A 27,686-nucleotide genomic window follows, 5' to 3' on the forward strand; every position below is an offset into this window, starting at 1 on the left:
TTTTGGTAGTTGAAATCACTTTTATTTGTAAGGAACGTCACCCATGCTGCACAGTTTCAAATAGATCTTACCAAGGAAAGCGGAAGTTTCTCCTCCCCATGTCCTGAAGTGAACAGGACTGGCACAGAAAAAAAAATACTCAACACACCTGGGAGGTCTAGCACCAGCATTCAATAAAGAAAAGCATTTGATTTCTATTTCAGTTCTTTTGTTGGGTATTTTTCCCTTTTCAGTTTGATACCAAACGAAAAACTGAAAAATTCAACACTAGTGAAACATTGAAATTCTAAACAAGAAAAAACCCACAGTTGCTCTTGAAAGTGGGGAGGTTGCTCTTTCCAAATCTCACTCTTTATGCATCTATCTTGCAGGCGTTCCCTGGATCTCAGCTGCTGGTGTTTTTTTTTTCCCCCTCCTGCTTTTAGTTCTGATGTTTTGAATCTTTGCTTTCATCACTGTTGCTTATTTATTGCTTGAATGTTTCTTTGGTGTTATTTCTGAGTTATATTTTAGGACACCTGTTGAAAAAAGCCAAATTAAAAAAGCAGTTTAAAGTCTTGCTTTCCTAGTGAAGAGAATATTCTATTCTTATTAATGACAGGATAAGCATGACCAGCATATCTTATCTATAAATTGAGTACCACATCTTCCTGAAGTACCAACTCATCAACAGATGCTATTACTGAACTATATATAAAGCAAACTTTACTTTGTGAATGATTCAGACAGAGGCACAGAAAGAAGTTCCCTGACTCACCTATAAAAATCTCTCAAAAGTGACCACAAGTACTCAGCCAGAAATACAGGGATGTGGCGACATCACAGGAGTCCTAGAAATCCTTTTTCAGTCAGAAAAATATACTAATTATGTTCCTTACCTGAGGGATAGTAGAGGTGCCTGCAGAACCTGACATTACTCAGCACCACTCTGCTCAGTCACTGGAGCAGGATTTTCAGTAGGTGTTTCAGTCACCTTCGTCTGAGACACAAAGACAAAAGAATTTTTTTTTTTAAACAGGTAAAGACTGACTAACTCCCTTCTCTGTCCAATGGCAGCTTTTTTCAATAAGCTCTGACACAGAAAACCACCTTTAGTGGATAGGATAATAACGTCTTTTCTTCAATAGGGTAAGGTCTGATTACTAACAGTTAACCTAGATCTAGTTCATGCAGTTCAGAAATGGATTCAAAAACTCCAGATCAATCTCCTGTCATGGAGATGGATCATTTCAGGAAATGAGTTTGAGCTGGAAAATAAAGTGTTTCTTTCTACTTCAGAAGTGTTTATTACAGTCTGACTCCAATTAAAATCTATCTAGAAGCAATTCCTATCCCACTGCTGGTTTCATTTAAGGTAAGTTGCTCAAACAAGTTCACAGAAACAGTCAATTAAGTCAGCTAACTTTATCATCAACACTGTAGGCTTGCCATGGTTTTTTTTTTGTAACATGGCAACAATATACTTGTCAAATCCCCCAGCCTAAAACTCTTAAACACGTATCCCGTCAAAACTCAGCCTCTGCCACGTGGCCAGGAGCATGCTTACCTCCTTCCCATCCTGAGCTGGTGCACTGGGCGGACGAGGCCGACGCCGGTAGTTGTATGGGCGCCTGTACCCACGGCGAAGTGGCTGCTGACTCACAGCACCGGCCTCATGCTGGTTCTCTTTGTTCTCAGCCTCTCCAGCTACCGGGGCAGGGCGTGGACGCAGGGGCCCTCTTGAAGAGGCAGGGAAGTACGTATAAGTACAAAAGTAGCCTGAGAAGGTTAAACTACCTTAATTTAAGCGCAGCAAAAACCTCACTAGCCAAGTACCATCTTTTATAGTTTAGAAGGCAAGCAAGCGATTCCTTTGGAGTTCCGCTGTCATATAGTTCAAGGGAAAGTCCTATTTCATTGGGATAGACATGCAGCCTGGAAGTCTCTCACTGTTGGAACTACATCAGCATGTTCTGCTGCCTGTTCAGCAATAAAAAAGTAGTTAAGCCATCTGAACTGTTGGCTAAGAGAATTAAAAAAGAAAACAAAAAAAGCCAGCAGTGACTATTTAAGCCAATCTTGCCAATTAGGCTTGCACTAGTTAGCACCAGCCCAGCCTTATTCATAACTGAATGCCACAGTTCCTGGGAATCCCTGTTAAACCTGAGAAGGAATATCCAGGAATCGTTGACGAGTAACCAATACAGTGCTGCCTCTCATGACCACAAAGTATGCATCTCAAAGAGAGCTGAAGGTCACTTACACTGGAAATGCAATATTTCTTTGGGTTCTTCAGGAACACTGATGGCTTAATGTATTTCATTCACAATAATGTCAGAGTATGGCTAGAAGTCACTGTCTAGTACCCTGTTCCCATTAGGTGGCTTAATTAATCCAGTTATCCAGTTCCAAAAGCCGATTTAGATTTCCCAAGAAAAAAACCTAACAGAAGCACTAGTATCACTAGATTTCGTGCACCTAAAAGCAAGCAATACCTATCTGTGAACCTAAACAGAAACATAATTCAACCACACTGGAATGCACATGTTAAGCTACCTCTTACAGGAGGTACCCCAATGCTAATGAGGACTTTCAGTAATAGTTTATACACATCAGATTGCTGCACACATCAGTATTATCCATATTCCTGCAGCCTCAGATAATGTTTGTGTTGAGGCTGACGCTGTTAAGTGTTAGAAAACTTCAGAGTGGAGAAGGAAGGCTTATAGTTGTAGACTCGGCATGCACAAGATTGTTAAGTTTAACTCTGCATGGAACATGTAGTCATTGCAATTAAGGACCACCTCATTATTCCCATGAAGTTCAGCTACTTGTTGCTTTTGCATTATTATTTTGCCCCTTCCTGTTTGTTTGAGTGAACATGCCAAGAACTAGAATTATACCCATTTCATAGTTCATCTACCCAAATTCAAAGCTGGAACCTGACCTCAATAAGCTGTATTAAAAACAAAAAAGGACCGGATGAGGAAGACCAAGGTATGTTGTATGGCAGACTAATACAATTCTGCTCCTTCAGAGTAGTCTCCATAAGGTATCACATTTATCACTCATCCTTCAAGATGAAACAATCTGATTTCTTGTGACTTATGAATGAGCTTTACTACTTACAGGAAGTTTAAAAAAAGTGGTGAATACCTCAAAAATGTGTAATAGTCAGAGACTAGGTATTTCATACACTAGTATTTTTAACTACATTGAATTACTCAATTATGGAATCACTCCCTCAGCACACAGGGCCAGAATTGGAGTGGTCATGTCAGAATTAGTAATAGAAAATTACGAATAGAAAAATAAAAATCCTATACTAGCCAATTTAAGGGATGACTAACATAGGTGACTCAGCAAGTTACACTGCTTACCCCCTTGGAAAATATTTGTGTTCATGTAAAATCCAAATAACTTTTTTTTAAAAACAAAAAAACTTTAACTAAAAGTCCTGCTGGGTCTTCAAGCACCCCTTTAACCCAGTACCATAGATCCCTAAAGAAGAATAAGGAGAAAATAGGCTTCTTTATCTTAAGTAGACTCCTAATGTCTAGTTGTTTTCCCACTCTGGAGATTTGCTGAGCTAGATATAGTTTGCTTATTTAGTAATGTCACAGCGGTGTTCTCTTCTGGCTATACGAATCATCTCACTCAAGCTTATATCTCCCCAACATCCAGCAGCAAAGAGTTCTAACTATATGCTTCAATCACAACAAACTTCTGTTTTTCAATATGTCCCTCACTTCCTTCATTTGATGTCTCCTCATAGCTTATTCCTACATCAAAATAAAATGGAAATGAAATAATGAAATTTCATCTATTTTTCTCTTGCCACTCATGATTCTGACAACCTGGGAGACGATGGGACCACAGGTCAGAGGGAGAACACTTTGAGTGGCACAAATGAGTTGCAGCCACAGCAGGTAGTAAGTCAGTTTCTTTACGGGCCCAAATTAAATGCCTCTATGCAAGCATGAAGCATGGAGAATGAACAAGAGGAGTTAAGATTTGCACACACACACACCTGTAGGGCCATAAGGTTATTATGGCCCTGAAATGGACGGATATGGGCTCTTCAGGAAGGACAAACAGGGAAGACAAGGAGGAAGCATCCTCTCTAAGTCAATCTCCAGCTGGGGTGCATGGAGCTACACCTGGGGATGGATGAGGAGTTTACAGATCAGGATTAAAGGGAGAGCAACAACAGCTCACATTACAGCAGGGTCTACTAAAAGCCACCTAACCTTGAAGACTGAGCAGATGAGGCTCTCTGTAGACAGAAAAGAGCAACCTTGTGTTCAACAATTCCCGATCTTCATGGGGGACTTTGACTACATCTGATATACCTGATATCTGTTGGAAGGACAACACAACAGCGCATAAGCAATCCAGGTGGTCCAAGAATGCACTGATGATAGCTTCCTTCGAAGTAACAGAGGCACAAAGGAGGACAGGTGCTATGCTGGATTTTGTTCTCACCAACAAGGAAGGCCTAGGGAGAAATAGGAAGCTCAAGGGCAGCACTGCAATAAGACTAGAGGGAATGGCATCAAGTTGCGCCAGGGGAGATTCAGGTTGGACGTTAGGAAATGCTTCTCCAAGAGAGCAGTCAGGTGCTGGAATGGGCTGCCCCAGGAAAGTGGTGGAATCACCATCTATGGAGGTGCTCAAGAAGCATTTAGAAGTTGTACTGAGGGACATCGTTTAGTGGGAAATATTGGTGACAGGTGGATGGTTGGACCGGATGTTCTTGGCAGTCTTTTCCAACCCTGGTGATTCTATGATTGGCTGCAGTGACCACAAAATGGTGGAGTTTGAGATGATTATGGCAATAAGGAGGGCACACAGCAAACTCACTACCACTCAGAGGAACAGATTTCAGGGACCTGCTTGGTAGAACACTAGGGAAATAAAGCCCTGGAAAGAAGAGACGCCCAGAAAAGTTGGTTAATATTCAATAGTCACCTCCTATAAGCTCAAAAAGCAATGCAACCAAAAAGAAGTCAGGCAAAAACACAAGGAGGCCTCCATGGAGGAACAAGCAGCTCCTAGACAAAACCCAAACACAAAAAGGGAGCATATGGAGACTGGAAGCAAGGATGTATAACCAACCTGGAAGGAACACAGTAATTGTCTGCACAGCCAGGGATCAGACTAGGAAAGCTGAACCCCTGAAAGAATTGAATCTAATCAGGGACATCAAGAGCAACAAGAAAGGTGTTTTTTTTTTTTAAAGTATGTCAGGGATAAAAGGAAACTAGGGAAAAATGTAGGCCCTCTCTAAGAAAATAGGAGACCTTGTTACTCAGAATACAGAGAAGGCTGAGGTACTCCATGATTTTTTTCCTTGATCTTCACTAGAAAGTGCTCTAGCCATACTGCCCAACTCACAGAAAACAAAGAGACTGTGAGAATTAAGAACTGCCCTCTGTAGGAAGAGATCAAATTTGAGACCACCTAAGTAATAAACCTGAAGTTGCACAAGCCCACAAGACCTCATGACATGCATCTAAGGGTCCTGGAGGAACTCTAGCAGATGAAGTTACTAGGAAACTATCCACTGTAATTCACAGAATGCATTCCCTTCCAACCCAAGCCAAAGAAAGCTCATCTAGTTCCAATCCCCCTGCCACAAGCAGGGTTCCCAAACAACCTGGCCGCGAACACCTCCAGGGATGGAGGCATCCAAAACCTCTCTCAGCAGCTTGTTGCAGTACCTCACCACCCTCTCTGTGAAAGACTTCCCCTGGACATCTTATCTAAATCTCCCCTTCTTTAGTTTAAAACCATTCCCCCTTGCCCTGTCCACTATCTACCAATGTAAAAAAATGTAAGAAGTCAGTTTCCCTTCTGTTTATGATCTCCCTTCAAACGCTGAAAGGCTGCAATGAGGTTTCCCCTGAGCCTTCTCTTCTCCAGAATGATGAAGCCCAGCTCCCTCAGCCTGTCTTTTCCAAATCCGAGACATGGATTTGACAAACTGATCACTCAGTGGATAGAAATTGCATGGTCACACTCAAACAATTGCAGTCAGTAACCTGATGTCAAGGTGGAGACCAGTGACAGGGGGCATTCCTCAGTGAATGATATTGGGACTGCCACTAGTCACATCTTTTAAGTGGCATGGACAAAGAATTGAGTGCACCCTCAGTAAGTCTGCAGATGACACCAAGCTAAGTGATGCAGTTGACACTAGAGGGAAGGTATGCCTTTCAGAGGAACACTGACAAATTGTAGAGGTGAGAACTTCCTGAAGTTCAGCAAGGCCATGTACAAAGTCTTGCACTTGGGCTGGGGCAATCCCAAACATGAATACCGTCTGGATGATAAGTGGATTGACAGGAGACCTGTCAAGGATTTGGGGGGTGTTGTTGGATGAAGAGATGAATATAAGCTGGCAGTATGTTTGCAGCCCAGAAAGCCAGCTGCATCCTGGGCTAAGTCAAAAGAAGTATGGCCACCAAGTCAAGGGAGGTGATTTTCCCACTCTACTCTGCTCTTGCAGGACCCCACCTGGAGTACTGTGCTCCTCTCTGGGAACCCCAGAATAAGGCCACGGATGTTCTGGAGCAAGTCCAGATGAGTGCCATGAATATTATCAGAGGGCTAGAGCACCTTTCCTGTGAAGAAGAGCTGGAGCTGAGAGAGTAGGGGTTGTCTAGCCTGGAGAAGAGGCTCCAGGGAGACCTGATACTGAACTTCCAGTACCTAAAGGGTAGCTTTCAAGAAAGCTGAATAGAGACTTTTTACTAGGGCATGCACAGATAAACCATTATTCCTTGTCTTAAAGGAAAGAGGATAGATGTAGATTAGATCTAAGAAAAATCTTTCACTGTGAGGGTGGTAAGGCACTTGAACAGGCTGCCTAAAGAGGCTGTAGAAGCCCTATCCCTGAAAGTGCTTGAGAACACCAGATGGGGCTTTGAGCAACCTGATCTAGCAGGAAGTGACACTGTCAGGGATGTTAGAACTAGATGATCTTTAAAAGGTGCCTTCCAACCCGAACTAGTCTAAGATCTTCCTCCTCCCCGCCTCATATCCCTTGGTCACTTGGAATTGCCATTTTTTTTAAAGTTTATTTATTTATTTTCAGACCTTCAATTGCCAACTTGAATTTTTTCCTATCTTTTTGGGAGCATTCCAATCCCTAGTCTCCCCTTACTTTTCTTGGCCTTATGGGTAACTCCAATAGCATTTTCCTTACCTTTTCTTTCAGAGGCCTTCAAGAAACCTAACATTTAAGGCTTAACAAACAGCAATACTTCCTAGCACAGCATTCTACACAGTAACTGAAATGCTACCGTGTATCTAATATTCTGTAAGGGATAGAACATGACTTCCCTTTTCTCCTGAAAAACAGGCTCTCTTTAGTACACATAAGTGCCATCAGTGATTAGACCTAAGCTTGAGTGATACCCAGGACTGAGATGGATGTACACAAGCCACTGGTCTAGCACTAAGTTGCAAACTATTGGCTACAGTCTACAGGAAGATTTATGAAGTACACGTTGCCCCTGCAGACACTGGACAAACCTGTCCCATATCAAGTGGGATCTAGATTTGTTGCTTGACTAAAGTAGTGTAAGAATTCCAGCTGGGAAGACATGGAACTTCTCACAACTGAGCAATATATTAAAGTGAGTTGGTACAGGATACAAGTAACTGTGCCCCTTCTTAACCTGTTCCTGGCTCTGAGTAGCACACATTCAAACCAAACAACTTCTACAGCTATTTCCTTACTCCTAATAGTTACACCTTTCTCCTGGTAATTAAAACACTTATTATTCTCCCCACCACTTACATGTACTTGAATGTCAGTGAATTCAGCTTATTACTCTTCAAGCTTTTATAGACTACACTTATTTGCAATGATGAGCAAAGAAATCAGACAAACCTGCGATAGCGGGGACGATAAGTAGGATTCCGTTGGACTTGCTGATGAATTTGTCCTCCTTCTGTAACTCCATCCTTGATTTCTCCTTCAACACCCTACAACCAAAATAAAACAAACAAAATAAAAATCAGGGATATAGATGAAGCATTACCTTATTTCACAGGCAGTATATTGACTGTGTAGCCCAATGACTTGAGTATCAGCTCAGACAACAGTAATTCTGTACAGAAACCCCAACATACTAAGCCAAAAGGCAACAGATAACAAAGCTTTTATTTTGGCAAAGAAAAGAGCTGGGGCAGAACAAGAGCTAGCTGTGCTGCTCATGTTCCTCATAGTGAGGGACAAAGCCACCCGTTAGTGCCTCCTCCCTGCCCAAGGGAAAGGTAGAGAACCTGACAGATCTCTCCAGTGCATACCACAGTAGGTTTCATGACATGACATGGAAGTGCAAAAAGGTAAACACATTGTGGAAAGGCAGCTGTTAACCTGGGCACTTCTGAATTTGGAAGGCTAACTGAAAGTTATTATGCTGAGTGCTGCTAGAGACTACTCTGACTTCATTAAACAAAATCCTCTTTCCAAAAAGAAAACAAAACACACCAAGTTCAAAGACAAAAATACTGCATCATGTCAAATACTCAGCTCACATATCCACTCAAAATCAGCCTTTGAGGCAGGGGGAGGGAAGGAAGAAAAAACCTACATGATCTTCACTAACAGTGAAGACACTAGCCTAGACAATCTGCTCTTCTCACCTTCCGGAGGGTAGCATAGGTAAAAATACCCTCCAAAAGGGTAAGTAATTTCAAGCATTCTTTGTAGCCACATTTCCCAAAAGCACAGAGAAAACTCAAGGTTTTTTTTTTTTTTTTTTAAAAAAAAACACTCCATACCTGTAATATCTATGCCATCTATCCTTAGCAATATAGTTTTCACCTTAGTTACTGAGGTGAAAGGAGGATAAAAACTGGAATTCAATGGAAAAGCCATAATCAGGTAATACTGTCTGATATGTTCACTCATTTAAAATGAAAGAAGATACCTAAATAGCCAAAAGCTATTACACCTATTAAATAGAGAGTAATAATTTGACAGCAGCCAAGAATTATTTGAAAAAACATTTCTAAGCATTATAGTATTTATATCCACTTTGCAATACCACTCTGTCCTGTTTATATTAAGACACTTTGTTCTGTATACTTTGACCATTAAACCTGTGAGGGGTGGGGTCAATATCTGTCTCACATAGTGAAGTATGTGTGCCAATAGCAGTTCTGCAGTCTTGCATTTCCCTTCCATAATGGAAGGATGTGGATATTCAGTCTGGGAAAGCATAGGCATGAGAGACCAAAGGAAAAGCAACATCTGAAAGGAAAATAAGCAAAATCAAAACAAGTGCATTACTATCTCACTTGTACTATGATCCTGTGCAAGTTTCCACATAATCACTGTTTCAATTCTCCAGGATTTCTGACAAAGCCATTGAAATTCTAGTGCTGCAATGCCAGAAACATGAAAACACAAAGGCCTAGAAGGTCTTGTCTAAGGGACAGCATATCAGAGGTTAAGAAAGCATCAACCAACTCAACTGGAAGGAGGAGTGCAAAGTCATGTTTTCATCAGCCAACGCTCTCCTATAGCACTGGACAACTAGCATTACATCCACTGCTCTTTAAAAGGTATTGAATTCCTATTTCTTTAATAGCACAGCCCAAATGCATTCCTCCGCACAGAATGCTGCATTGAAATCTCAGATTAAGAATAGCCTCCAGCTCCTGTAGTGATAAAAACCTTGATAAAGCTTTTACTGAACAACAATGCAAACACTGTTTCCCTGTTCATTTTGAACCAAATGTTGATATCTCAGTATTTTAAGTGGGCTTGTTTTAAGTAGCTAGTTGAAAACATGAATTACTTAACCCAGAAGTATCAGCAATTTTCTGCATCCTCTACAGTATCACAAAAATTCAATTCACACATTCATACAAACTGACAATTACTCAGATCTGCCAGCTTGAAGCATGCTTCCAGAATAAAGCTGTTATGCTGCCAGAAGTCACTAAATAGAATTTAACCAGAAAACAGAACCTGAGCTCTGAGATTGTATTATTATAGTGACAATAGATTATATTCATTTACTGCAAAAACTTATTTGTACTATTAAAAGCACTAAACTCCCAGCGCATACATGATCCTAATCACTTACCATTCTCCACTGAAGCCTTCCAACTCTACATACTACCTTTTAATAATACACTAGGTCATCCTAAAAGATGGATATAAAGAACTGGTCAGCTTCACTCACATTTTTCCTCTGAACACTACTAAAATACTACTAAAATAGGTAAGCATGCTGTACTATCCCATGAAGATAACAAGTTTTAATATCTCCCCTGAACAGAATTGAAGCATTGCTTCAATGCTTCAAACAGTCTTGAAGCATTAACAGTAACTGCAAGGAGTTTTTTTACCTGTCTCTTCAATTTTATTCATTTGTTCATAAATTTCTTCAGATCATTCTCTAACTTTCATACAGTACTACTCATGTTTTCACATTCTCTCTATAGGAAACAGTCTCAGCCTTTAAAATATTCCCCAAGAAATTTTAGCTGATCCATTTGTATAGACTTCTGTTAGTAATGCACACAGTATTTAGATGAGGATATCATCAATTCAAGGTTATTTCATGATCCATTGCCTGTAACAGTATTTTGATTACAGCTCCATGTCATGCCTACACTACCACAGTTTGGTGAAGATTGCAGCCTCTTATCTTTAGAGAAAGAAATCAAAGAGGATTCTGATACAAAAAAAGTGCTGTTTTCCATAGAACTGCCCAAGCAGTTCAAATAAAGGTCCAGTGAAGCTGGTTAAGAGTCTCAGATTGCTAAAGCTTCTCTTCACTCTTGAAGAAAGCCACACAGTATATTCAAAAATAAGTAAGTTATGTCCAGAGTACATACACATTTGAGCTAGCATGGCTAACAAAAGATAGCATCTAACATTTACCAGAACCCACACAGTTAAGCAAGGAGAAATCAGGTCTTGCTAGGCTAAAAGATTGGACTGGAGTTGTTAAGTGACATCAGTTAGAAGCTCTAGAAGTCTGTGGTGTCAGAAGTCACCTCAACACGCTAAAGCTCAACTTCATTACAATCCATAAGCTATAATATTGATTTTTCCTCCACTCAACTCTTTTTTCCTCTTTAGTAAACAGTATCAACAATATGGCAGCTGAATTCTGGAAAAATCTTTCACCTCTGTAGCCCAGTACATCAGAAGAGCAACAGGCTTAGGTACAGTGAAGTCTCTTCCTTGAGGTGTGCAACAACAGCTGTCTATAAACAAGGAAACATTCTTTAGACACAGAAGGCTGAATGTAGCATCAGTAACTCAAATTTAAAGTCTCAAGAGTGGAGTTATTTTCATCTAGCTATCTTGCAGGACTCAAGTAGAGAGGCACCACCTTTATTCTCTGTGAATGGTACCTTACAGCTCAGACATTGCTAACTTTCCTTTCCCTTTACAAATCAGAACGGAAAGTAAGAAGGAGGTCTCATTAAAGGGAAGCTTCTTTTGAAATATAGTAGAACTGCAGTTGCCAAATGAGGGGTACGTTAACTGATGTAAGAAGTCTCCAAAAATAAGTGCTAACTGCTTCAGATGATTCAGTCTACAAGCAGTACACAAAGTACACAAGGCATGACAAGATTTGGATGTCAGAGTTGTTTCACTGACCTACACTAGGACAATTCAGAGACAGTCCCTGCAGAGAGCACTTCGCAGTCCCTAAAAAGATTTCACTAGAGTGGAGCTTCGATTTGTTCAGGCAACTAATCAACAAGTTGGTAAGAAAGCCCAGCAGAACTGGTCAGTCCTCACTAACTGAGAATGCAAGAGTGGCCCAATGCAATACACACACAGTTTAGCAGGCATAACTGCAGCCAAAGATGGCATTCTCCAAACTCTTGACTGAGCTCACCTATGAGAGTGAGGTATCACTCAAGCAAGTCTTACACATCCAAATTTAGGTGATTAGACAGCATGCATTTAAGAGCATTCAAGGAACTGGCCAGTATCACTGCCTGGCCACTATCACCTTTGGAAAGTTACAGCAATCATGGAATTTACCTGGTTATCTGTTAAAGAAAGGCATATTAAGGTACTGTAAGATCTCCAACTTCTTTGACAGCAGAACAGAATCTACTCTTAAGGTCACAGATGACACCAAATCTAAAGGAACAATCAACACATTGGTTGGCAGGCTGAACACTCAGAGGAATCTTAACAAAGAGAAGAGGAAGACAAAAGAAACTTCATGAGCAGTGATCGTTTGCAAATTTTGAAGGCCATAATTCTTCCAGAATCATAGATTGCTGAGGAAGACCAATATGCTTCCAGTTTTTATGCATAAGATCTTAGTTTTTTACATATAAAAGATATCTCTTAAGATTTCCAAGCCCCAGACACATAAGCATTCAGGTCTGTTGTATTTTGGGTACCAGTCTGAGGACTTCGATATAAGCAAGCCTAAGGAAAACAGCAAGGTACTACAATTTTGCTCCCCCTCTTACTCCTAATACCTTCAAGTACTGGGATCTCAGTATGTTATAGTATCACATACTAGTCAAGGGTTTTTATCTGCATAAGTTTCCATCAGATGTCCAAGAGAACATGTCCCAGCACAAGAACCTTGAGACTGAATGTTTTCCCCATGCCTGAGACAAGCCTCACATAATCATTCTTCAGGCAAAAGGAAAACAGCTGCTTTACATACTCAGCAGTACAGAGGGGTGTCAAACCCTTGATGTGTTTGTTCATTTAAAATCTGAAGCAGGTCCTAGACAATATAAATACCATTGACTAAAGCATTCACTAGACAGTTGAACGAGACTTTAATTTCAAGAGAACAAAAGGAAACAGAATTGATACCAGGAAATGGCTAGTTGTTATTGCCCATTTCTAGTTTGTTAGATCATCAACAAAACACTTAGCTCTCTGCTGCATGGAATGAAAGCGTAAGCAGCAAACTACCACCACAAAGACAAAGACATACTCAGTAATAAGGTATCAGTTACCATCACCAACTTCTAGCAGTCTCCAGGGCTTCATTCAGAAAGAATACCTTCCTGATATTTAAAGTTCAGTAGTGTCTAACAGCACTAAAAGAAAAGACCTTGACAGACAAGCATCACCAGCTAGGCTAAAAGGAAGGATGCCTCTGTACTGGCAACTGTGCAGATCAACATGAATCCTGGTCAACTGGAGAGGTCCAAGACGACTGGAGACTTGCCAGTGTGACTCCCAGGGAACTATAGGTCTGTCAACCTGACCTCAGTGCCAGGGAAGGTTATGGAGCAGATTGTCCTGAGGGAGATCACGCAGCATTTGCAGGACAACCAGGGGATCAGGCCCAGCCAGAACGGGTTCGTGAAGGGCAGGTCCTGCTTGACCAACCTGATCTCGTTCTATGAAGGAGTAACCTGCCTGGTGGATGAGGGAAAGGCCGTTGATGTGGTCTACCTCGACTTCGGCAAAGCCTTTGATGCTGCCTCCCAGAGTATTCTCCTGGAGAAGCTGGCAGCCCATGGCCTGGACAGGTACACTCTTTGCTGGGTAAGGAGCTGGCGGGAGAGCCGGGCCCAGACAGTGGTGGTGAATGGAGTTAAATCCAGCTGGCAGCCGATCACGGGTGGTGCTCCCCAGGGGTCGGTGCTGGGGGCCTGTCCTCTTCAATATCTTTATTGATGACCTGGATGAGGGCACTGAGAGCACCCTCAGTAAGTTTGCAGACAACACCAAGCTGGCAGGAAGTGTCCATCTGCCTGGGGATAGCAAGGCCCTACAGAGAGATCTGGACAGGCTGGATCTCTGGGCTGAAGCCAATGGGATGAGGTTCAATAAGACCAAGTGCCGGGTGCTGCACTTCGTCCACAGTAACCCCAGGCAACGCTACAGGCTTGGGGCAGAGTGGCTGGAAGGTTGTGTGGAGGAAACAGACCTGGGGGTATTGGTCAATGCTCGGCCGAGCATGAGCCAGCAGTGTGCCCAGGTGGCCAAGAAGGCTAATGGCATCCTGGCTTGCATCAGAAATAGTGTTGCCAGTAGGAGTAGGGAAGTCATTGTCCCTCCGTACTCAGCCCTGGTGAGGCCGCACCTTGAGTACTGTGTCCAGTTTTGAGCCCCTCACTGCAAGAAAGACATTGAGGCCCTGGAGCGTGTTCAGAGGAGGGTGACGAAGCTGGTGAGGGGTCTGGAGCACAGGCCTTATGAGGAGCAGCTGACGGAGCTGGGATTGTTCAGTCTGGAGAGGAGGTGGCTCAGGGGAGACCTTATCGCTCTCTATAACTACCTGAAGGGAGGTTGTAGTGAGCTGGGGGTCGGCCTCTTCTCTCTTGTGAAGAGTGACAGGAGAAGGGGGAATGGCCTCAAGTTGCACCAGGGGAGATTTAGGCTGGACGTTAGGAAATACTACTTTTGTGAAAGAGTGGTCAGGTGCTGGAATGGGCTGCCCAGGGAGGTGGTTGAGTCACCGTCCCTGGTGGTGTTCAAGAAACATTTAGATACAGCGTTGAGAGACATGGTTTAGTGGGGTTACTGGTGGTAGGTGGATGGTTGGACTGGATGATCTTGTAGGTCTCTTCCAACCTAGGTAATTCTATGATTCTATGAAAAGAGCAGTATGTTGCTTGGGTAAAGGAAGACTTTCATACTGGACCATCACACACTCCTGCAAATGATCATCAGACTCAACTGTTAGTAAGCTTGACAGTGTATTTTTTCCTATGTTCAAGTCATTGGATTGTTCCAGGCACCAATGCAGAAAAAGCATAGAATGAATATTAATAGTAACTGCCAGTACTACAGCCACACACCACTTATTTAGACCTCCCTCTGCAAGATCTTGTAGGAAGGTTTTCCAAACCTATCCAAACATGTTAAACAGAAGTGCATAGTCAGTTTAAAGAAAAAACGTGTTTTTACACTGCACTGCTGCAGTCTGAGTTCTATTAAGGGATGCTACATGGGAGTAGCAACTAGCTGGTCAAACTACTACCGTGCCATGCAAAAACAATGAGCTTTTAAACAAAAAAGTTTATCCAGTCAACCTTCACAAGCGACTGTTATGCTACTTATGGCAGCATAAATACTTTCTATTGACCATGCCCTTAACATGAAGCAACTACCTAGGTGTCCTATTTCTCAAGAAGCAGATACCCTAACACCCAAAAAGATACTTAGGACAATTCTAGAACGGGATGAGAAGAGCGAGCCTACAGGACACCCAATAACAGAGCTATCACTGACAACAGCAGTGATGTGCTGGAAGAAGCCAGAATATTACTGAAGAACACTCACAACTTAAGTTGAACCTGTAGCTCCCTCTCTTGAAGAAACTAGAATAACTGTGGAGGTTGGATGACCATCATTAAAAAAGATAAAAATTAAACTTACACTTCGAGGTGGTCCACGGCGTCTGCCAAAATAGCCACGTCGATAGCGGCGGCGGTCTGCAGCATAGCGGCTGCCTTCTACAGGGACTCCATCTGGACCAGTGACATTAGCTGCTTCTGCACCCTGGAAGACAAAAAAATGTAAGCCAGGGGCATGCAAGAAAAGAACCAGGTATAGCAGGAAGAGGAAGGAAGATAAAACATGAAGCTTGTTTGCATAACATCAGTTCCTAACTATACAGATTCCTTCCCCACAGGTAGTGCAAAAGCAGGCCTGTTATGAATAACCCTGGTGTATGGAGTGAGAACATGAGTGCCATCCACTCCAGGAATTAATACGTTAAAAAAGACTAGATATATCTATATAGATATTTAGCTATATCGCTAAACTTGTGTTACTCCCCAGAAGAATATTACTGACAACTGTTGGATTACACCTTTATGCCTCAGTAATCTCACCTTCTCTCCCTCGACCACATCAAATTCTACAGTCTCTCCATCACCAACACTGCGCAGATACTTCCGTGGGTTGTTCTTCTTTATTGCAGTCTTTAAATAAACATACAGAAAGACACATTAGTTCGCTTTACACCCTCAAAGCATCATATATGAAGAAAGATGAGTCTTCCTGCTACAGTCTCGAATCCACATACCAGATGATCAGCCACCATACCAGAATATTTAAAATACACAGATATCCCTCTTTTCATAGGATCTTCTTACTCAGGCAGAATTTACTCCTTCAATACTCATGAGCTTACAAAACAGCTGTTGCCCCAGGATTCCTTCTCTCAAGCCTACTGCGTACCTGGACCATTCTGCATGAATTTTCTACTTCCTGCATGCTCTACCAAGACAGCAACTGCTGCCATCATTAGGAGACATGCTGAACACTACAAAGAGCTTAGAAATCAGGAGCATTTTGTAGGAGGTGACATCAATGAAAAGGTATTTTGGCAATTCATGGTAACTGAAGAATTACTGTAACTCCAAAATAACAGAGGTAAGCATTTTACCTAAGCACTGTAAGGGAGACCCCAGGAAGTTAAGCAAATCCCTACTGAACACAGGGAAACAGTACTAGAACAGATTATCTCAGACATTTCTTTCAGACAAACACAAAAATGCTATTAATAACATTGTTTAGACCCAGTTGGTATTACCCTCAATTCCTAAACTCACAGAAACACTTGGGCATCCACTGTTGATAGGCTGAAAGTCATTCTAGGGTGCTTTTCAGTTAGTGGCATGCTTCCAGGATTCCTAAAAGGCATTAAGCAAGGCGAGGCTACTGTCAGCTCATTAAGAAAGGGTTCGCAAACTTAGGAGACCAAAGAACACTAAACAACACATACACTGAAGACACCAATACACAGAGCCAATATTTTATTTTTTACTGATGTACTCTTCAATTAGAAACCAATATACTTCAAGTTTCCTGATATAGGTGTCTTGTTAGCATAAAGGAGGTGGGCAGAGATCTCATACTTAGAAGTACACAAATCCCACTTAAGAAATGGGGTACAAGACAAAAACAAAAAAGTCATCCACAGTTTACAAAAAGCAGGCCAAGTGAAGATAAGCCAAGTTGTTGCCAGTGCATGGCAACTATAGTCATTCTATCAACAACAGTCTAAAATATTTCCCACCAAAGTACCAAATGAAAAATTCTAGTCAGTTTAAAGTTCAGCTTGACCAGTTTAGGAAAGGTATTTCTATTTGTTGCTGAAAAACCACCCCCCTTCCTTTAAGACAATAGGCCTGCATGTCCTTGTAGCCCTGCAGCTCCACACCATCCAGTTATTCTCTGTACCCCACAGTGTCCCTGAATGGTTTAACAAAGAACGTGAGAGTGTAGGCAGTATTGATACCAAAGCAAAAAACAATCCAAGAATTTTTCTGATACAGGAACTGAATGAACTGCTCAAGTACATTCTTTTGAGAAACACCGCAACAGATAGACTCCCACTCTCCAGCAGAGACAACTTAGCTTTCTTGCTAACCTATCAGTAAAAGCCCATTACTAAAAATCACCTGGAAGTGCTAGCTTTTCAATAAATGAAAAGTACTAATACTAAAACTAGTATCTTCACTGTAGATTAAGTGTTTAATTATTTCGCTACCACTTGTATTGAAAGAATTGGTATGACCTCAGCAGACTTGTGCTCTGCATATGACATGTCAACAAGCTGTATTTTCAGCTCCTCCCCTTTCTTGTAAAGGGTGAGGGGAAGAGAACTACTAGATCTCTTCTCAGCAAAGGGTGTACTTAAGATAGATAAAGCTACTCAAACTTCCAAGAAAAATAATGGAAGATAAATTCAACAAGACTTCACAACTACTATTTCAGACTTGCGGATAGAGACTTCAAAATTTACATTTGCCACTGAATAGGAGATGAACTCAGTCTGCTGAGCAGTAGCTTCTATTTTATGAAGGCAACCAGGAACAACTCTGAGTACATCCTAGAATTCAGAGCAGAAACTGCATGGCTGAAGAAATAACTGTACACTGAAGAAATAAGATGCTAAGAGGCATGAACTTTAAGCTTGGTGAAAAGACTTTCACTCTGTATATACCCAGAGAGGACAGAATACTCTTCTCCCTGCTGCTGCTCACCACTATCCTGCAGGCTCCAGGGCCTTTGATTCCAGGGTCAGATGTTTTGTATTAACGTAGACAGAACTGAATAATAAACCAAGAGTTTTTCCTTTTCCAAAGGGACATTGATGAACAGAAGGCCATGATAGACTTCAGAGTTAGTTCAGTAATGTTTGGAAAAGTTATTTCCACACACATGATATTACAACATCATGTGCACATCCAGCACTATCACAATGAAAGCCATAATCTGCCACACCAGTTACTGACACATCTATAGTGCAGCCTAATACACGCACTATAATTTAAGAGGAATACAGATCAGTTCAGACAAGAAAAAGAAAGCCATTCATCTCATCCACTGCACTAGCTTCCTCTTAACTGTTTCTTGAATCCAACTATTTCTCATTAACTTCTCTGGCTACCTACACTTTCAGGTATGGTTAAACTGCAAGACACCCCAACACACTCCACCTAGACAGCACCTCACATGAGCCAACTGCACAAAGATGCAAGCAAGACAAAGCCAAGCAAGACTCTCCCTTCCCCACACCACTGTTTGGGTCCTCTGCAAGACAAAGGGTTAATTCAAAGCAAGCGATCCATGTCCTAAAGCGAAAAGCATTTTAATCTGTGCTCAGTTTATAGATAGCATCCAATAGCCACACACTGAGAATTAACCCCCTATCCTGATCATGAGACTGGGCTGTTCCCTCTCATGTGTGTGTGTACACATGGGTGGTGGAGGGGGGTGGTCTCTGTTCAACTAGGTCAACCTTGTTCTTAAGGGATTAGCTGTGTAATCCAGCCCATCCCAGGATGGGTGCAGGGGAAGCGGAGGAGGAGCTGCACATGCACTAACCACCAAAGACAGGGAGCTCCCAGCGGGATGTTTGCAGAGGACTCATTCTCCTTCCTCACAGCCCAGCAGACCCAGCTCCCCACCCAAGAAGGGCTCTCCTGTACTGAGCAGTGGCCACAGGGTCCCAGGAACAACGATCTCCTCCCAGCACATCACAGGAGCAGAAAGAAGACAGATCCCCCCTTCATACCCTCACTTTCTGCTGAGATGTACTAGAACAGCTCAAGACTGAAAAGCTTCAGAACATCTGACCACAGCCAAGGCAGACTGCATCTGGGAGAACCTACTGTGCCACACAGAGCCCACAAACAAGTTATATTGGATGTGCACTTGCAGGCTATGTGGTATTTCTGAAACATCAAGCCAGTTTTACTTTAGTGTTTGCATCTAAAGCACCTCACCTTCTGTGGTGGAAAGAAAAAAATGTAAGTTCCACCACCAGTTTACATACAGTTAAATAATCACCTCCACAGATGATAAAACAGCACAGACTGTAGCTTGCTGCTGGCCTTCATTGTTTTGAAGCCTTAACAGGCAGTCTTCCCATAGAAAATGATGCTCTATGTAATTTTTGTCATCAGAAGGACAGTTGCACATCTTCACACAGATCCCAGGGACACCTTGTTTTCAAGCAGTTTACAATGCTGCCTATGCAAAATAGATTTTATTACAAGAACTGTTCTCACCTTTTTCTAGATACACTCCCATTGTGCTGCTGATACGGCATCTGAATCAGTGTGTACAGAACACATGGTCATTAAAGGAGGGTGACTATTAGAGAATTATGAATTTCTCAAGAGGCCTTAATTCATATATACATTGAGAGCTCTTGCTACTAGTCCACTAACTAAACTAGGAATGCATACTGAGAACATGGACTGATACCACCTTCACTTGTTCCAGGCACTGGTCTTACTCAGTTTCATCCATTTTAGGGATAATGAGTCTAAACCCCTTGACTCAGAGAAACAGTTACAATGTTTAGTTTAGTTTGTGGCTTCATGACTAATTTGACATTCAGCAGCAATTTTAACTACATACACACATACCCTCTTCCCTCAGTGACCAACTCTGAGGGTAAGTTCACCAACTATATTTCACGGAGATACTGTCACTTTTATGCCACAGAGAAATCTCATGCTTTATCAATCACATGGCCAGCAGATCTTTCATACGAGACAAGCTCCAAGTACACTATTTCATTTGTTGGTAAAGCTTCAGATGATGCAAAGCAGATCTAAGCCAGCCAATCAGTTCGCATCAGAATGCAGGCAGCATCCTCTGCCTTCCCACAAGTTGTCTGCGACGCGAGATTCATGATATAAACTTAGAACAGCCTACTGACAGTTCATGGAAGGTTAGCCAATGGCAGGCTGATTGGCAGCCTCTCCCTCCTTGGGCACACTCAGCACACAGCCTTCCTCCCCTACTTCTCAAGAACAGCTGCCTCATGCAGGAACAGCTGATGGCAACCCAACCTGGTCAAAAGCCAGGCCAGATCACTTTCTCTCCAATACCAGGGAGGGCAGACAGAACAGACCCACAAGTTAAGATGGTGAGAAGAAACAAGACACAGGAGCAACACTACAAAGTAGAGGAAAAGGTAGGAAGGACAGATAAATAGAAGAGTTATGTCCTCTGGGTGCAGGTGGAGCTTTAGTGTTCCAATTAAGGCAGACACAAGATAGTACGAAGGTTTGTAGTATCTACTCCTTCAAATATGATTTTGAGAGATGAAGAAGACATACCCTTGTATTCCTCCCTGAAACACATGCATGCCTACTTGAGTTATCTGAAGCAAATATTCTAAGAAGCAGCCAAGGTAAGCTGACCCCAGCTACCCAGCTGTTCTAGAAGTTACACTAGAAAGCTATTGTAGGCCAAGGACAACGCTTATCTCTAAATACAAATACCACACTCTTACCTGATGAACAAACACATCTTCTTTGGTATCATTTCTGTGAAAAGAAAATAACAAGTCATACGAGTTTAGACTAACAGACTTAAATAGAGATCTCTGACTTCACAAGTCAAGCCTCCCTTCCCCCAGCCCCTCACACATCGCCTGGATTCCACACATTCTGTATAAGGCTATGCTATCAAGACCCGGGTCTGATTTTTCCAGGATCCTACCTTTAATAGCAGTAAGGACTTCCTATTCTTCAGAAAACTGGGGGGGGAACAGGAGGGAGGTGCCCTACAGTTCATAGGGAAGTGTTCAGTGTTTTGTTTCAACACAAAACAGAGTAATGACTGGACTACTTGCCTTTCACTGTTCCACTACCCCACCTCCCAGAACTTCCACAGTGCCTGCAACCTGATCTGTTATCCCAGAGGTCAAGCAAGACTACCAACAGGACTGGCCACAGCTGTTTACAGCTCTCCTTTCAGTGAAGCTTAAAGCAACCCTGCACAAGGTGCTAAGAGCATCCACTGGAGAGGGAATCAGAAAACTCACATGGTTGTCTAGATTACACCAGCCAGTTCAGGCTCCTACAGGTAAAACTTGAAGATGTATGAAGACAAAGAACTGACACAACAGGACAACCTAGATTCTGCAGTCTAGTCTGTTCACTCTGTTCTCTGCAGAAGGAGCAGGTACATCCTTCACAAAGCTTTTGTGAAGATAATATCATTCTAACCTTGCTGTGCTTGGAATAAATAACTTCAGCTTTGTGAGACAGTTATTATACTATATCCAGCTGAAGGCCCTCAATTCAAAGTGTTCTGAAAGACTTTAGAAGTATTTCTCAATTCAAGCTTTTCTTCTACCTTACATCACACCAGGTAGTAGTTGCCAGATACAGGGCTATAATAAAGCTAGCTTCTGATCCACAAAACAGGACTCTTCTATCCCATTCTAGTGTTCAAGTTACCCAAATCTACCTGCTGTGGAACACTTCAGGGACTTGCAGGATAAGAATTACGTATCTTGCAAGACAAGTGATCTACTGGCTGGCAACCCTGCCTACAACAAGGGGGTTGGAACTTGAACATCTTTAAGATCCCTTCCAACCCAAGTGGTTCTATGATTCTACTAAGTGTTCACTATACAGGAGCCATTTCTCATAAATCATACATTTAAGCCTCTCAACAGATATTCCAGCCTTAAAAGCCAGAGTCCCCTGCAGTAAGTATGGGTCTCATGCACCTGAAGTTGGAGGTGGAACAAATACCCCTTACAGTTAGCTATTACTGGTGCCACTCAGATGTTCATTTATGTTTAGAGAAAAAAAAAACAACAGAAGTTCTGCAAACCCAGGCCAAAAATACTCTCAGATACATGATATTGAAAAAAATACTAGTCAAAATAACTAAGTACATCTGATATCTTAACACACCAGATTTTTTTAGCCAGAAATATTCTTGCTCATCTTCCAGCCTTCCTCACATCTTCAAAAAAAGCCATATAATCACAAAGAAAAATACATCTCATTAGAAGTGTAGCGTAAGTAAACATGAGAAGCAATTAACAGACCAAATCTGTACTGAATTTAACACTCTATATTTTCATCCCACACAGACCACTGGGCAAAGAGTCACCTCAGAGGAAACCCATGTTTACTGCATGCCTGGCCACTAAGTGAACAACCTTGTAGTCAGCTCCTTGGATCACTGTTGGAACTACTAATACATGGTATATTATCCACACCATGAGTCCTTGTACAGTATATGCATGACTATCAATTTAAACATACCTGTTGATAAAGCCATATCCATTTCTGACATTGAACCACTTGACCGTGCCAAGAACTTTTGTTGCTGGAAAAAAAAAAGAAATGGTTGTTCTAGAACATAATGCAGAAGCGTCACAAAAATACTTTTATATCTGCACGCAATGTCTCAGACCAGAGCTGGTCTTCTTCCTTAATGCCAAAGGCGTGCCTTCATCTCTATTTCAACTTATACTAATGCAGTAGCAGGAAATATTGCTTTAATTTGTTGCACGGTAGCTTCCACTACCTAGAATCAAGTCCACCCCTATTTTCAGAATTGGCCATTTGTTTTCCTTCTTCATTTTACTTCTTATTCCAGAAGTAAATGAAGCTGTAAACCCCTGGTGACTGCCAGTTTCCAGTTCTCTTCAGCTTAGTAGCTGTATGTGTCACATCTAGAGGGAAGAAGCTGTTTAGAAGTGCTCTTCCACTCAGACATTCCTCCTTTCTTCTTCCTTGAAAACCTGAGCTGGCTAAAGAAGCAGTATGGCAGACATCATCCAACAATCTCACGTGATAAGGGGAGCACATGTTTATTTTTATGGATGAGCTCTTTCTTGCATTGTAAACCTCACTCTAAACAAGAACCCAACGTTTGTTTTCTGTTTATATTCCTTATTCCAGAGCTCTTCATGAAGTATCAGCTACAAATTGACCAACTGCATGCCCTGAAGCTTCCAGAAAGACAACTTCTTGTCTCACTAAACCAAACTCTCCTCTTACGTAGAAATCATACTATAGTGTCTTAAAGGATCTTGTGGAACTTGTTCCACCAACATGCAGGTAAGGTGTGGGAGGGACTCAGCTGTGATGGAGGTAGTTCAACCTCTACTTTCTTGTCAGCACCTGGGCAGGGACTACAAGCTTTGCCCTTTCCAAACCTGTAGCAAAGGAAGAATTTGGGGCTCTACAGATGTTATTTATTGCACAGCATTGCCACACAGTTGCACAATGTAATGTACCATGTCAAACAATCATGCTGTGTAGCTTTAATAGTAGACACCTGTAAAGGGTCTAGTCAGACAAATGCCTACTTGCTAGAAGTAAGTTATTTCCTGAAAAATAAATAACAAAGGGGAAAAAGTTATCTAGGGACAATTTCCAGTTCAGAAGCCAGGTCAGCTTGCCTGAGGCTGAAAAAAAAAAACAAAAAAACAAACCATCCTGCAGACAATTACCTTTATCTGTATTCTTCCCTAAATATTCACAGGGCAATGGCAGAGCTAAACAGACCTCTGGTCCCACACAGTCTTGCCACTGATAAACATACACCTTCCTGACAGACAAAGAGTGACCTCCTCCTCCTCCAGATACCTAACTACAGCAGTAGTGTTTGTAAGTAGCAGTCCACTGTTATACTGTTGTTAAGGTCTACTGGAAGTAGTAACAGACTGCTTTATCATCACACTTCAGTGAAGGTTTTGGCAAATGTTAAAATATTAAGAGCAAATGTTTATATTCAGGAAAAGCAAAATCATGGAAGACTGAGATGGTTACCAGAGGATTAAAAAAAAAAAAAAAGACTGTAGCTAGTATAGCATCCATTCTCAGCTTCCCCCTTGTTTTCAAGAAGAGGAAAATCCCCAGATTTTGCTACCCAGCATTGACTGAGTAACAAGAGCTATCACTCTTAGATGCTTTTAAGTTTAGTTTCATTAGGTCATAATCCAGGTCCAGATACTTATCAATATTATGAAGATACAGAATACATGTAAGAGCTCACTGCACTGAGCAAGTCAACAGGGGAAAGTGGGGGAGAAGACAAGCACAGAAACAGGTGGCAGTAGTATTTGAGGGTTTTAGTCTGCTTTAATAAACAAGGCTAATACCACTGATTGCCTTATCATTCTCTTCTTCTCTCTCAAAATAGCCATGAATACGTTGGCCTACTTCAGTCAGATCAGGAAGAGGGTGAGAAGCCTGCTAATCTTACGAGAACCCTCAGAGGAGCCAGAAAACTAGCAGAAGGAAAGCTAGTCAAGACTCATACTACACAGCCAGCTGGCTGCTGATAAATGGAAGTCCGCACACATAGCTCCAGAGCTAGGTAGAACAACACTCTTTCTTTTGCAAAAGCTGTCATAGACCACAGGAAGCCTCCAGTACATTCCTAAGATGGCATACTAGGGAAGTAGTATTCCCCGCCTGCATTAGTGTAACAATCTCCCCTTAAGCATCACCAACAGGGTAAGAACATTAGACATTAGTATTATGCTTGATCTCCATGTGACCACAGCACTGCTGTTGTTAAGCCTGAGCCATCATAGTGGAGAGATCAGGCAGGTAGAAGGACAAGGCCAAAGGAAACCATAACCAGTCTTACTGACAATTCAAAGAAAGCAGTTAATGTGATAAGTCCTATCCCACTGGCAAACGAAAGCTCACAGATTTCCTACATGACACTGTACACATATCAGGGGACTCATGAGCCACTCCTATCCACACCTAGATAGCCTTGTTTTCCTTAATTCAGCAGTGAAAAGCACATGAAAGCTGACTTGCCCTTATACCTACAAGTCAGACACTCAAATACACTGGGCAAGCCTCAAACCTTGCTTCTAATGTGATCCTTTTAACAGGAAACTTAAGTACACTGTACTATAAGACCTATTACAAGACTACTACATACTTTCAAGCCTATTTGTAATTACATCATTTCCTCACATCTGAGGAAAAAAGCCTTGCCTAACATCAAGGCCAATTTGCAGAAGCATCACCATTCACCATGGTGGGTTATTTTTCCTACTAGACCAGGGAAACCACTCGAGCTTTCATTCCCTCTTTGCCCCCTTCAGGCAATGGGGGGAGTGGGGGCTTGATCTGCATAAAACATTAACAAGAACACACCGCTAATTCACTTTGCTAGGCTCCTTCCCACCTGAGTCCCAATGACGTCTTTACCTGCTCCTGCATCTGCTGCACTAAGATTTCAATCCTTCTCTTTAGAAAGGAAGATGCTATCGTTCCTCAGTATTAGTAGTCAGCCTTATCTTTGTCTTGTTAACCTCTTGAAGTTACATGGTTATAAATAGTAGATTGTAAGTAAGACAAACAGGTTATAAACAGTAGCCTGCTTCCACTAGAGTAATTTCACCACAGACTTACGTCCGGATCATTTCAACAGGTTGGTCCTGTTTAGTTGCAGTTTAAAAGAAAAAACACACTAGGCACGTATGGGACTTGAGTACTGAGATAGCAATTTAGCACTTCACTTTTGCTACTGATAAAGCTGTAGTTAAAAAAAAACCAAACTGATCCTAGAGACATTATCGGAGCAGTTGCCATTCCTTAAGAGTATAGAAGTTCCTCCAGACTTCAGAGATCCGGGCTCACGGTTATCCACGCGCTCTGCCAGCAGCCGATTCCAGGAGGGCTCTCGCAGCCGCACGCTCGCCCGTACCGCTCCGGGCGGGGCCGGGACGCTCAGCCCGCACAACCGTGGGCCCTCTCCAGAGCGCGGAGCGGGCACGCAGCAGGTGCCGGCAAGCCTGCCCCGCCGCCAGCGGCTCGCCAACATGGCTGCGCTCGCTTTCCCCGCTGCCCACGCAGCCCCCGCCCGAGGCTGCCTGACGCGGGGGCCCCGCAGAACCGGAGCGGGAGCCGCGCCCCAGCCCCGCACGCGACCGGCGGCGGCGCGGCCGCCCAACTTCGCGCCGAGTTGCGTGCCGGCCGGGCCTCGCTCCGCCGGCGGCTGCCCCCGACGCCGCCGCCACCCCGCACGCAGCCTGACTCACGGCAGCGGGAAACGGGGGGAGGAGTGGGGCGTCGGGGCGCCTGCAAGCGGGAAGCGGCTCCACCCGGCCCGGAGCGCAGCGTGAGCTCACCGCCAACCCTCCTCCCGCAGCGAGGCGAGCGCGGAGCCGCCACGCGATAACCCCCCTACCCGCCCAGCACCCACCGAGCACTTTCTTCTCCGTGGTAGCGGCCGCAGAGCCGGGCGCGGCGGGTGCCGCCTCGCCACCCGATGCTCCCGGCGCGGCGCCACTGACGGGGCTCTTGGGCTTCACGTCCGGGGGGGCGGCAGCGGGGGGCGGCGGCTGCGGCGCGGGGGCGGCGGGCGCCGTGCTGCTAGCGGTGCTGGTCTCCGCCGCCTCGCTCATACTGGTTGGCAGCAGGACGGGTGCGCGGCGCTGAGCAGCTGTCCCTCGGGCCCGCGCTGGGTCTTACTGCCCCTAAAATGGCCCCGCCGAAGTTTTAACACAGTCAGCGGGGGCCGGCGCCGGGACTCGCGCCGCCTCGTTAGCATTTAAAGGGGCCGCACCGTGGTCGCGGCTCGACCGAGCGAGCGAGGGACGGCGTGGGGATCGGCCCCGGTGAGGTGAGGGGCGCGAGCGGGCGCCGTACGCGCTCGAGTGTGCCTGTGCGGTGTACAGCTGGCCGTGGGTGCAGGAGTGCGGGTGCGGGCGTGGGCACGCGAGCGTGGGGCGGGCGCGCGTGCGTGCGTGCCCGTCCGTATCTGCGGGTACCTCCAGGAGTCCCTCTGTGCGTGGGGTTGTGTATAGATACGTACGCACGCACGGCTGCAGTCGAGAGTCCGAAGTGTCAGTAAGCGCGTGTCCGTGCGTTGCAGCTCGCTCCCAGCATGTGCAGACAAACGCGCGGCGGTGCCTGTGAACACGGCTGGGCGCGTCTGCCCCGCGCTGTGCGTGGCGGAACAGCTCGTTCTGGACGTGAGTCCGTGTGCGCTCCCTTGGAGACAAACGCCTCGTTGCGGTGAGCGTGGGTGTGCGCGTGCGTTGGTTTCGTTGCCCCCGTTTCTTTCCGTGCTGCTACTTTCTCACCCACGGTGTAATTTGCAGCCCCTCGAACGTAGTTTCATCCCGCTGCTGCGTCTTTTCCTTGCAGTTGTCCTTATATCTCTGTCACCTTCCCTCCTACCTTGACTTTTTTTTCCCCATTCTTCTCACAGTTTTTGCGCAGCTTCCCTAAGTGTCCTTTTGGTAATGTTTCTGCTCTCTCTTTTGCAGTTTGCAATTCTAGCATCCTGTCCTTATTCCACGTAGCCGTTGTTCCCTATTTACTCTGCCTCGTGTCCTTCCTTCCCTGCAAGGTAGATGTCCAAGCATCATGCACCTCGTCTTCTCCACTTTCCTCAAGTTCAGCTTTGCCACTCTGCGTGCCTGAATGCTCAAAGAGCACAGGGTCACATTTATTTCTCCCTTTGTGTCCCA

The 27,686-nt window shown here is 43.6% G+C and overlaps 1 protein-coding gene and 1 long non-coding RNA gene across 2 annotated transcripts in view; one reads left to right on the plus strand and one right to left on the minus strand.

Annotated features, from left to right (window-relative positions):
• Window positions 1–26,809, minus strand: YBX3 (Y-box binding protein 3). Its single transcript, XM_021395021.1, has 9 exons — window positions 26,414–26,809; window positions 22,498–22,561; window positions 20,724–20,757; window positions 15,796–15,885; window positions 15,338–15,460; window positions 7,880–7,974; window positions 1,547–1,718; window positions 879–979; window positions 1–518 (listed from the first exon to the last, which is right to left on the minus strand). The coding sequence occupies exons 1-8, from the start codon at window positions 26,613–26,615 to the stop codon at window positions 914–916; spliced, it is 846 nt and encodes a 281-aa protein (XP_021250696.1). The 5' UTR covers window positions 26,616–26,809; the 3' UTR covers window positions 1–518; window positions 879–913.
• The window catches only part of LOC110397950, a 12,039-nt gene continuing 11,049 nt past the window's right edge, over window positions 26,697–27,686 (plus strand). The window contains exon 1 of the long non-coding RNA XR_002438109.1: window positions 26,697–26,833. This is a non-coding gene — a long non-coding RNA (uncharacterized LOC110397950). The remainder of the gene's footprint in view (window positions 26,834–27,686) is intronic.

The sequence above is a fragment of the Numida meleagris genome, chromosome 1 (genome assembly GCF_002078875.1).
Source record: "Numida meleagris isolate 19003 breed g44 Domestic line chromosome 1, NumMel1.0, whole genome shotgun sequence".
Classification (NCBI taxonomy): domain Eukaryota; kingdom Metazoa; phylum Chordata; class Aves; order Galliformes; family Numididae; genus Numida; species Numida meleagris.

Excerpts from the sequence above, each read along its gene's own strand:
- YBX3 (XM_021395021.1), bottom strand. The coding sequence starts at position 26,615 with ATGAGCGAGGCGGCGGAGACCAGCACCGCTAGCAGCACGGCGCCCGCC. Across the intron at positions 15,886-20,723 it reads AAGATGTGTTTGTTCATCAG|ACTGCAATAAAGAAGAACAA; the intron begins GTAAGAGTGTGG and ends GTTTATTTAAAG. Across the intron at positions 7,975-15,337 it reads GCCGTGGACCACCTCGAAGT|GGTGTTGAAGGAGAAATCAA; the intron begins GTAAGTTTAATT and ends TTTTGGTTGTAG.